The sequence below is a fragment of the Carcharhinus amblyrhynchos genome, chromosome 25 (assembly GCF_965287045.1).
Source record: "Carcharhinus amblyrhynchos chromosome 25, sCarAmb.v2.hapA, whole genome shotgun sequence".
Classification (NCBI taxonomy): Eukaryota; Metazoa; Chordata; class Chondrichthyes; order Carcharhiniformes; family Carcharhinidae; genus Carcharhinus; species Carcharhinus amblyrhynchos.
Window position 1 is genome coordinate 14,222,622 of NC_137348.1, and position 12,517 is coordinate 14,235,138.

The 12,517-nt window shown below is 38.2% G+C and overlaps 1 protein-coding gene across 4 annotated transcripts in view; it reads left to right on the forward strand.

Annotated features, from left to right (window-relative positions):
* Positions 1-12,517, forward strand: part of LOC145358087 (ras-related protein Rab-14) — a 37,794-nt gene that overhangs the window by 9,897 nt on the left and 15,380 nt on the right. For all 4 annotated transcript variants that reach the window (XM_080211759.1, XM_080211760.1, XM_080211758.1 and 1 more), the window contains exons 2-4: positions 5,412-5,470; positions 9,170-9,223; positions 12,133-12,310. In XM_080211759.1, coding sequence (XP_080067885.1) covers positions 5,419-5,470; positions 9,170-9,223; positions 12,133-12,310 — 284 coding nt within the window. In that variant the 5' untranslated portion in view covers positions 5,412-5,418. The remainder of the gene's footprint in view (positions 1-5,411; positions 5,471-9,169; positions 9,224-12,132; positions 12,311-12,517) is intronic.

Sequence of the window (12,517 nt, forward strand, 5' to 3'; positions counted from 1 at the left end):
TAAATGTGACTGGAATTCTGTGAAATGCTGTAGGCATGTACTAAAGGCTACACTTTATGATTTTAATGTTGGGATTATGATCAAAGTTCCTGACATGCTAATTCGCCAGTTGCGTCCAAACTAATTTGCTTTAATCTGTGGTTCCAACCGTCCTGATATCATTTATGCTGCAAAAAAGTCTGCTTTGCAGGGATATGAGTTGCTGGCTGAAATGAGCATTGGAGTTGCGTTGTCAAATTCTGAAATTCCAGTGCTGAATCTCTCAAGATGCTCTCTTTCAATTTTTGCAAGAACTATCAGTAATTGGTTGAACTGGGATACATGTAAAACATAGAAACGTAGGAGCAGGAGCATAGAAGATAGGAACAGTTCCTGTATTGAAGGGGTATTTAAGACTTCTGTACTTTTGCTTAGAAGGAATTACCTCCAAATAAGTTTGAATATTTTATTTTCTAGGAATTAAGTGAAATATGGAAAAGGTGTAAAATATCTGCAAAACCTGTGCATTTTTTGCCCTTAGTTAAAGTAAAATTAGTAGTCTTCAGTTAAAATAATGGGAAATTTGTGTATAATTAGAAGTGAAGGGTAGATTTTTATGTAATTTGACTCTGCCATCATTCAGTTTTTAAACATTGATTCTAACAAATATTTTCTTGTTTGACTATTTTTCTTTTAGCATAAATGTAAATTAGTGCTACACCATGCATTTAGCTTATTTAGCCTATTTTGTGTCACGTTGTTCATAGATCATCCATTAGTCTTCAGTTAACTTTTCATTCTGGGCAATTTGGTGACACAATGGTTAGCACTGCTGCCTCATGTCGCCAGGGATCTGGGTTCAGTTCGGCCGCTCATGCGGGTGTGTGTGTGGAGTTTGCCCACTCTCCCCGTATCTGCTTGGATTTCCTCCAACAATCCAAAAGATGTGCAGGTTAAATAGATTGGCCATGCTAATTTTCTTTAGTTTTGGGGACTAGGAGGATAAATATGTGGAGCTATGAGGATAAGGCCTTGGTGGAATTATGGTCAGCATGGGCTCGATGCGCCAAATGGCGGCCTCCTGCACTGTAGGGATTCTATTATTCTGTCCCCACCATCACATAGAAGATAGGAACAGCAGGAAACCATTCGTCCCTTCGAGCCTGCATCACAATCGTGGCTGTCCAACTCAGCCTAATCCTGCTTTCTCCCCGTAACCTTTGATCCCATTTGCCGTAGGTGCTTTATCTAGCTGCCTCTTGAATGTGTTCGATGTTTTGGCATCAACCACTTCCTGTGGTAATGAATTCCACAGGCTCACCACTTTTTTTGGGTGAAGAAATGTCTCCTCACCTCCATCTTAAATGGTCTACGCTGAATCCTCAGACTGTGACCCCTGGATGACATGCCCATCATCGAGAGCATCCCCCCCGTTCATCTGAACTCCAGCAAAAACACTCCTAACCTACGTGCTTTCGCCTCATACATCAGTCCTGCCACTCCTGGAATCAATCTGGTAAACTTTCACTGCACTTCCTCGAGCAAGAACATCCTTCCTCAGAAAAGGAGACCAAAACCGCACACAATATTCTAGGTGTGGTTCCACCAAGGCCCTGTATTATTGCTTCTGTACTCAACCTCTCACGAAAAAGGCCAACATACCATTTGCCTTCAACCACTGGTACACAAGGACACCCAGGTCCTGCTACACACTCCCCTCTCCCAATTTACAACCATTCAGGTAGTAATCTGCTGTCTTGTTTTTGCTACCAAAATGAATAACCTCATTTATGTAAGTCACTGTCTTGTCCACTCTGCCATCCTTTAATCCTCACTGTGCTGTACCATCTCCTGGTCTCTTGTGTTATTCACGCTCAACCAGCTGTGTAATTTTTTTGTACCTTTTGGCACTTTAATCCCAATTAAAATCCAATTCAGAACAGATCTGAGATGACAAGACAGGCCATTCCTCCCATCTTGGCTTTGATCAAATTGTAAATTACCAAATGCTCTGATGGTGGGAGGCTCTTAAAGGTTAAAATTTGTGACTGATCTGTTGCTGAGATGGCTGTGGGACCATGTTTCAACAATCCTGTTTAGACAGGCTAAACTGAGTGGGAGCTTATATGGAAAGATAGAGAATTGTATGTTAAGTGAAATTAATTTGTTTTGGGTGATGGGTATCCTTTGTGGCTGTTTGTAATGGGGTTATTCACAAGACTGAAAAAGTTAGTCCAGGATAGATATTTGAAAATAAAGGTCTTTGCATTGTATCTGAGGGTCCATAGAAATGTTTCATACCAAACAGATAGTTAAATAGTGCTTACCAAGTGCTGTGAAGGTATCTGTCAGTGCAGATTAGTTAATGACTGGTGTAAATGATGGACGTTGATATCTTTGCTTGAGTAAAGTCTGTATTGTGGTTAATCATGAAGTGTAATTTCCTGTTTGTATATTTTCCTGCCTGCCCTTGCTAATAATGTTTGTGTAGTATTGCCTGCAGTGCAATCTGCTTCTGATTGCAATAGTTAGTTTTGATGCATATTCCTAGATTCCATTCTGGCTGTGCCAAGTGATTTTTGTACACAAGGTGAGCTGCACACAATGAATCACTTGGCAATGAACCAACAGTTTTGTAGTTGCGTATAAAAAAAAAAAAATTTTGTTTTAAGGTATTAGAGTCACTAACTAATTTACTATCTTTTTTATTTGCTCAAGTATATCACTCGTGTAGAACTGTTAGTTATAGTAATGTGTTCAATGCAATTACAAATTAATTTAGAATATCCATTTTTACCAACTAAGGGTCTAACTGTCCAGAACCACATGAAATACGTCCCAAGAACAGTGTTTAATAAGTAGATTTGCTGTAATGCTTACACCACTGGATTTCAATACAGTATTGTCTTTACTCCTATTCATGTTGTCATTAAGCTTACTTCACTTCCACTTAACTGCATACTCCAATTCTGGGGAGTTGGAGCCTATCCCAGCAGATATTGGGTACACCCTGCTTAACTCCCAGTCCATCACAGGACGCACATTCACGCTTCACACAGGTGATTTTACCATGGCCAATCCACCTAAACTTTTGAACTGTGGGAGGAAACTAGAGCACCCAGCAAAAACTCATGCAGACCTAGGAAGAATGAGCAAACTCTATCCAGACCAGAATCAAACTTCTGTCCCAGGTACTGTGTAGCCACAATGATGCTTGTCATTAAGCTTACTTGTACTTCAATTTTTCCTAATGATTGTTGCATTCCCAATTGAAGCAGTTCCCCTCTTTCAGAGGTATTACTGCATCAGTAGTTCCCATCATCATTTATCCATGGTAAGAGCTGCTTGGGTGATGGTAGGAGCTAACTGGTGGCCTGAAGTAGGAGCTTGATGGCTTGATACAACTTGAATAGATGGCAGAAAGCAGCTGGGAATGGAAGGAAAATGTACTGTTGGGCAGTAGGGATTGTGGAAAATGTGGTTCTGTGAATCTGCTCTGGAACTTGGAAACGTGTTTGATCATTTGCCTCTCAACTTAAATTTATCTGATCTTGCTCCCTATTCTTCGATAACCTCCATCTACTAACAACGTATTAACCTTGGACTTAATTTTCAGTCTTTTGATTGGAGTGATCCGGAATCCCACTACCTTTTATGAGCAGTGCTTCCTGATTTCATTACTAAAATGGTCTAACTCTAATTTGAAGATTCTGTCACCTTTGGTCAAAAAAAAACACACAATCGATGGAAACTATGTTTCTGTTTCAAATGAGTAAATAATCCATTGAATTCAATGTTTCGTCCAGTGCAAACAGTATTTTGTATACTGCCATGAAACTTGAATGGGTTCTGGTCAAATAGTGATTTTGAGGGCTACACCCACTGAAATGTGTACCATGTGCTGTCATATTTTGAGTTTCCTATCTTTGGGATAGGATAGTTCTGAATGTTGTGTGCAAGATGTCATTCTGAGAGTATAAATCTCAGATTGTTGCTTTATCCGAGGGGTTGGCTATAAGATGGCTCTCCCAGTTTTGATTTTTGTTGATATTTCAATTTTTAAATACAAATTCAGTATTGAATTCCAGGTAGGGAAAAATGATGTGAACGAGGAAGACTTCACAGTGCTGGATGTATCTTTTGTGATTTGCCTAGGTAAATGCTGGATGGTTTCTTTAATTTTTGTTTGTAGAATTTCAGCACAACTTAATAACTTGCCATTCCAGGGACAGTTAGTTGAGAGCCACATTGCTGTGGGTTTGGAGGACATATACAGACTAGGATAAGAACTCGTTCCCTTGGTAGATCGAACAAGGGCAGGACTTTCTCAGTTAATGGTAGGGTGTTGGGGAGAGTTACAGAACAAAGATCTACGGGTACGTGTTGATAGCTCCTTCAAAGTGAAGGCACAGGTGGACAGAGTGGTGAAGAAGGCATTCAGCCTGCTTGGTTTCATTGGTCAGAACATCAAATACAGGAGTTGGGACATCTTGTTGAAATTGGAATACTGCATTTCTGGTCACCCTATTATAGAAAGAGTGCAGAAAAGATTTACTAGGATGCTACCGAGACTTGATGGATTGAGTTATAAGAAGAGGCTGGATAGACCGGCACTTTCTTCTCTGGAGCATAGGAAGCTGAGGGGTGATCTTATCGCAGTCTATAAAATAATGGGGGGCACAGATCAGCTAGATAGTCAATATCTTTCCCCAGAAGTAGGGGAGCCTAAAAGTAAAGGGCTTAGGTTTAAGGTGAAAGGGGAGAGATACAAAAGTGTCCAGAGGGGCAATTTTTTCAGAGGGTGGTGAACAAGCTGCCAGGGGTGATGATAGAGGCGAGTACAAATTTGTCTTTTTTTAAAAAGCATTTAGATAGTTACATGGATACGATGGTTTTAGAGGTATATGGGCCAAATGTGGGCAATTGTTATTATCTTGGGGGCTTTTTTTTAGGAAAAAAGGACAGCATGGACAAGTTGGACTAAAGAGCCTGCTTCCATGCTGTAAATCTGTGACTCTGTAAGGACGTAAACAGATGTGTTCTTTTCATGGTTACTTTCATGTATAGTTTCATGGTTACCTCTTTATATTTTTTATTTCAGATTTATTTAATTGGCCACACTTAAATTCTTTATCAGCCCTCATGGGATTAAGATAATTGAACAAGTGTGATATGCAATTAATGCTAATTAAGCATGAGCTTTTCATCCATTGGTAGAAAAGGAGTGGAAGTGATACAAGGTTTGCCAATGGAGAGTTGAGCAGTAGTTGGTCTGTATTACAAAGGGGATTCCATAAATACACAATGTACAATTTAACCAGTAACTGCTCTACAAGGATGTTTGTGTCTAATGTATATAATGGAACATTGCTGTCTGGATTTTGGATGCATCTATTGATTCTCTCCCCCCCCCCCCCAACTCTTTTTAATAGAGCCAAGATGGCCACTGCTCCGTACAACTATTCCTACATCTTCAAATATATTATTATTGGTGAGTACATTTATGTGTTGAACTTCAGGCTTAATTTCTAGCACTCAAGTGTTCATAAAGTAAAAGCCCCCAATGGGGCAAATAAAGAGGAAGCATCAAGTGCAAAATAAGTTAAAAGAAGTGAGGGTTATTCAAGTATAAAAGGTCACATGGAAGATTTTATCTTTCTCTTGTCTGCCTACACACTCCCATTTAAGCGTAACCATTTTGTTTTTGTTTATATTCAAGTGGCACTTTTAATGTCGTCAAAAATTTTAATTGACCTGAATAGGAAAACTAAATGAGTCAAAAGTCTTAAATTAAGCTTAAAGACATAAATCTTCTTCTGAAGTTTATGGATTCCAGTATTGTTTTAGGCTGGGCCAGTGCAATGCTGTGGGATTACTGCATGGCTGATGTTGAGGGGAACCATAAAAATCAGACCACACCTGTCATAAGTTTGCCTGGTGCGATTTGAAAGATGAAATGAATTCGTCCCACGTCCGACTCAATGTTTTATTCAATTGAAAACAAATTAACTTGTCATTTATTTTCCCCTGTTGTTTGTGGAGTCATGCTATTGCTTACAAAAGTGAATAATATATTTTAGAAATGAATTGTATGTGAAATACTGAGGTTTAACAGATGCAATAACTAAATTTCTCTCTTCGAACAAATTCCAGAACTCATAACAGATTTCATTTTAGCCAACCAAACAAAACTGTGCCCTAATTAAAATTGGCTTGTCTATTCATTCACTATAAACAACTTCCTGCTATTTTGAGACCAAAAGTTTAAATGCAGTCATTTGTTGGCATTGTCTAGTATTGCTCTATAAATAGCTCTTAGACTTCATTATAAAATATTTCGAAAAGATGCTGCTGACATTCCCTTAAAGCAACTTTGTTTTATTTTGCTAAATTTCCTTTTTAAACCAGTAAAAGCTTTTTGAGTTCAATTTTTCAAACCAGGGTCAATATTTTGGTTTCTATTTGTAGCTCAATGTAGACTTGCCCATAATTCGAATTTATGCTGCTGTTTATTTCAAATTGGATGGCTTTCAACCCAAGTATCTATAATATGGTACATTAATTGTCTGTTTCCAACTTTTTAAACTTAATACATAATTGGGTTTCACAATGCATGTTCATGTAGTACTGAATAAGATGGGAAGAATGTCTAGATCCAAGCTTCAGTTAAGGGCATACTCCCAAGTAACATTTATGTTATCTAAGTTGTTCTGAATTTTATAAAAACTTTAGTGTTGTCTTGTGGCAGTTTCTATTGTGTAGCCTTTAATAACCAAAAATAATACCCTTAGTTATATTGCAATAATAAAATCAGAATGTGAAATAGTGTTGACTCTCTGTATTTTATTTATTTGAGGTGGCGGTAGACCAATGTGGAGCTCAGCAAAGGGGTAGTTGCATGCTTCAAAATATTAGCCCCAAGAGATGAATTCAGTTTTGAGGCCGAATTGTAAATTTTGCAGAGTGAACATCTTGACTACAAAGCATTTTTAACTAGTCTAGAATAAAGGTGGGCTCTATTGTTCCAAAGCTGCAATTCTCATTCTTGGCCTCTGTTTTGCACAAGATTAAAAAATAATCTGGATCTGTGGCTGTATCATAAGACTTCAAAACCTATCAATGCTTGATTTCAGGTCAAGTCTGAGAGTAAGTTAAGCACCACAAGGGATTTGGACCTGAAATGCGTTGCTCGAATAGGACTTTTAAAAAGCTTTTGAACCATAGAAGAGAATTTGCAGGGCCACAGAGCAAGCAAGAGGGAGTGAGACTTGCAGAATTGCTCAGTGCAGTAGCACAAAAATTGGATCAAATGGCTGCTTTCTGTGTTGTAGCTGCTTTGTGAAGCAGTATTAGGCTGTTCTTTGAAAGGAGAACAAACATGGGAATTAGGAGCAGATGTAGGCAAATTCAGCCCTTCAGGCCTGCTCTGCCATTCAGTCAGATCATGGCTGATCTCTCCCTTGTCTAAAATCCATCTCTCTACATGTTCTCCATATCTCTTTGGCTCATATTTTATTAGAAATATATCTATCACCTTCTTGAAACCATTTAATGATTCGGACTCCACTCTTGTGGGGCAGCAAGTCCCACAAATTTACCACCCTTTGTGAGAAGTAATTCCTCCTCGTCTCAGTTTTAAATGTACAGCCTCTCAACCTCTGCCTGTGACCTCTTGTTCTAGATTTCCCCATTAAAAAGAAACATTTGGTCTATGTCAACTCACAGTCCCTTTTAGAACTTTACATACCTCAATCAGATTCTTTCATCCTTCTAAAGTCTAGTGAGTATAAACCCAAACTGTTGAATTTCTCTTCATACATCAAACCTTTCATCTCCAGAGTCAATCTGGTGAACCTCCTCTGAACTGCATCCAATGCCACCACATTCTTCCTCAAATAAGGAGACCAAAACTGGACACAATAGCTCAGAAATGGTCATAACAACACTTCTCTGCTCCTATACTCCAATCCTTTGGCAATAAATGCCAACATTCACCTGTTTTGTTATTACATGCTATACCTGTGTACTGAGTTTCTGCAATTCATGAACAATGACACCCAGATTCCTCTGTCCAGACGTGCTTGTGATTTTCTAAGGATTCCATGCACAAGGATAGCCAGATTCCTCTGCATCTGAGATCTGCAATCTCTTGCCATTTAGATGAAATGCTTTATTCCTGCCAAAATTGACACTTAAACATTTTCCAATGTTGTACTACTACTGCCAGATTTTTTTGTCCACTCACTTAAGGAGACTATAAAGTGATTGTAGGAATAGGTTATGTCTTCTATACAACTTGCTTTCCTACTTATTTTTGTATTATCAGCAAAATTAGAAACCATACTTTGGGTGTTTTCATCCAAGTCATTGACCTAGATTGTAAATGTTGAGGCCCCAACACTGATCCCTGGGGTACACATCCTGCCAACCAGAAGATGACTCATTACGCCTACTCGGTTTCCTACTAGCTAGCCAATATTCGATCCATGCCAGTATGTCATCTCATACGCCATGTGCTTTTATTTACCACAACTTTTGATGTAGTGCCTTATCAGATAGCTCCTGCATATCTAAGTACAGTGCATCCACAGGTTTCCTTTATCTACAGCATCTGTTACAATTCAAAGAACTCTAATAAACTAGGTGAACGTGGATTTACTCCCCTCAGAACCATGTTGACTCTACCTGATTATGTTGAATTTATCTAACTGCCCTGCATTGATATCATGAATGCTTCTAATATTTTCCATATGACAGCCTGTAGTTTCCTGTGTATCATCTTTAGTGAAGGCTGATGCAAATGATCTGAACAGATATTTTGTAATCCTCTTCTCCATTATTAATTACTGAGACTCACTTTTGATAAGACCAATTCTCACTAACTCTCTTTACATACCTATAGAAATTCTTATCTGTTCACATCAGGCAAGTGAGGTCATTTCAACATTAAATGCATCAGTAACACATTTGATATTTAAAATTTGAAATTGAGCGTGAAATCTTGTAGACATACCTATCCTACTTTCTTTCCAAGGAATTCGCTCACAGATGACTTTGGAAAAGAAGCAGAAAGATGGAATTTCCAGAAAGGTTGAAACTAACTAGGTTGAGTGCGAAAGAGGGGTTTGAAATGAGATAGCTATGAGTGTAATCTTATTTTAAAATTCACTTCAATCTTTTTTATCAACAGGAGACATGGGTGTAGGAAAGTCATGTTTGCTTCATCAATTCACAGAAAAGAAATGTAAGTAAATGCCCTGAAAGTAGAAGTCTGAATCTTATTTATCAAACTGTTGCTGTTGAGTTGATATCAACGCTGGTTTAATCCATTGCCTTAACCTCCAATCTTAACATATTGAAATTGGGTTCATGTTTTTGTATCTTTCTTAAAAGAAGGAAAGTAACAGTATCACAACACTAAAAAAAATTCCAAAACTATGATTTCCCAAATATTTGTTGCAGTCACTATTTGTCTCTGCATGCAGTTAAGATGGGAATTAAATACTTTTCTCACAATTGAAGAAAAGGCTCTGTATGCACATAGAATCGAGAGAATTCCTACAGCGCAGAAGAGACCATCTGGCCCATCAAGTCTGTACATATTTACCACAGCTAATTCATCTAACCTACATATCTTGGGATGCTAAGGGGCATAATCCACCTAACATGAAAATCTTTGGGCTGTGTGAGGAAACCAGAGCACCTGGAATGTGCAGGCTGGTCATCCAAGACCAGAATTGGTCCCTGGAGCTGAGAGGCAGAAGTGCTAACCACTGTGCCACCAGTGCACACCTGGTGTGTTTGCACAATAAATCTTGTAGTAATGTTGCTTTTCGTTGTAAATGCTGTTGTTTAATTGCACAATATTGATGTGTTCGTTGTTGAACTCCTGTTGCAACAGTGTCGGTCAAGTTAGCAATTCCCATTCAGTAACAACCGAAAAGATCTTTCTCAATTAATCATTTGAACAGGATTTGAATCAGAAACCAAGAGCTAATCTGCTGGCTCGCAGCTCTCATTCTGTAATTGCAGACATCCATAAATCCCATCATTTAAATAAAAATCTAAGTCTTGAGGATGAGAAGAATTTTTATATAAAAATGCCATAAATCCTAAGAAGCGTCTCTCTCTGAAACCTGACGTCAGGATTTTACTTTGCTTAGTGTTAGCACTGTTGCCTCTAAGTCACAAGTCACAAGGTTCTGAGTTTAAGCCTTCTCCGGGACATAAGCACCTAATCCTAGTTGATGTCTTGATACAATATGGTGCTCTCTTTTAGATGCCTTGTTCAAGTCGGACGTTATTTGTTTAAGTGGGCATGAAATGTTTTTATTGAAACACGAGCCAAAATTCTTTTGTCTTCGGCATTTTCCCTTTTGGCTAATGCATTAAGAGCAGGTTACATGTTATTTGTGAGACTGTATGGCTTTCTCTAGATAGCAAGTTTTGGATTTGTCCACTTGTCTGCTATCAATCTTAATGCAGAATTTAATGATGACAACTACTACATTGTTTTTAACTTGTCCCAAAAGATCCTACTAACAGATTATTATTTAGTTAAGCTTTGAAGTGTTTTTGTTTCTTTTTAAACGTTCTTTGAAGAATTCAGTAAATGACCACGCAATGGAATATAAACCATTTGTTTATCTGCTGTACTTGATTGTTATGGAATAATCTTTTTCAGTGTCTTTTGGTGGTTTAGCTTCTGAAATCCTGTAGTTTTTTTTTCCAGGATGGGAAGACAAAGTGAATGATGTTTGACTACTTGTGCATGTCTTCTGCATAAAGCTGTTGCATGTCATTTTTGTTCCCACACCTAAAATGAGTTTTTCATTGAGATATCTGAGCATCACCAAGTTGTGAAATTATAGTGGGCGACTAATTATTAATGGCATGATGTCTAATGCTGTCATTTACTGCAAACCTAATTTGGAAAGCAAGTACACCATTTGTTAATATACTCAGGCAGGAGTCACATTACAGCTGATAAGTAATGGATGCTTTGCCCAATGTGACATTAACAAAAAGACCAAGTAAACTTTCTAAGTGGGAAAAGAAAGTATTGGAAAGTATGAACCATGCCAATAAAATAAGACAACTGAAATACTAAATCAGATTTTGCGTCCACCCCCAACACCACTGAGGCAGCCTGCATCATTTGATTGAACCATGATTTAGCGCTTCAACTTGTTTATGCATCAGAGATCGTGTTGTAATAAGCAACTGTGCTTTCAAATACCTGAGCTGAGTATTTAAAACTTAATTGGGCATTCATTTTATAACTTATCACTGTAAAAGGTATCACAATCTTCTTGACTAAGTTGCAGCTGAGTGGTAGGATTGCACACCACAAAAGTGCAAGGAGCTGTTAGTTGTCAACTAGTGTTCCTGCTGTGATTTGCTGTTCCCTCCAGGGTTGCTTAAGATGAGGTTAGGGAGTGGGCTGAGTTGCAAAATAAGTCAGAGAAGCAGAAGAAAGGAATCTTGAATTTGTTTATGAATTCATACTTAACTCTGAAAACAGGACTTTAAGTACGGGTGGTACATCAGTATTGTTGAAACTATTACTTTGTTAGTAATCTACTGGTAACCTTTCATTTAGCACATTTCAGTGTTATACTTTATTCCATGAGGTGGGGTGAGGACAACATCATTACATAATACAAAAAGAGAGAGTGCTGGAAAATCTCAGCAGGTCTGGCAGCATCTGTGAGGGGAGAAAAGAGCTGACATTTTGAGTCCAGATAACCCTTTCTTGAAGCTTTGAATACAGCACGTAAACAAAAGCTTTGACCAAGGGTTATCTGGTCTCGATGTCAGCTCTTGAGATACCTAACATAATTTCTTTAGTTGTAGTTTGATGCAGATACCTGAGGAAGGTTTCAAAATATAAAATATATGCTTGTGTGTCAGCATATGTACTCCAAAACTAGGATGCAAGAGAATCGCGCTCTCTCTCTCTTTGCTTGCATTCAACTAACAATGTGCAAAAGTGACTGAAGTTAACTTGTACTTTTATATTCAAAATCACAACCCATTTTGAATAAGTGATTCAGAGTTGGGCAGTTGGTACAAAAATCTCCAGTACTGTAGAGATGCTTTGCCTATAATTTTCCTCATTTTAAACTAATGACATTTTTTTTTTCAACCTAGTTATGGCTGATTGTCCCCACACAATTGGGGTAGAGTTTGGAACCAGAATAATTGAAGTTAGTGGTCAGAAGATCAAACTTCAGATCTGGGACACAGCTGGCCAAGAACGGTTTAGGGCTGTTACGCGAAGTTACTACAGAGGTGCTGCTGGCGCTCTCATGGTCTATGATATCACCAGGTAATTATTCAAACCCATTCTTGATTTTGCTGTTGAAATATTGGGCTCCAAATGCTGGTTGTCATGTGAAATCAGGTGATTTTAATGTGTATGTAAGTTGCTGTAAAATTGTAATTGGCTTCATCAATTTTATTTTTAATTTTATGCTTTTCCAGATTTCCTGTTGATAGCTGACATTTAGTTAAGACATGGCTTCCTGAGGAGCAT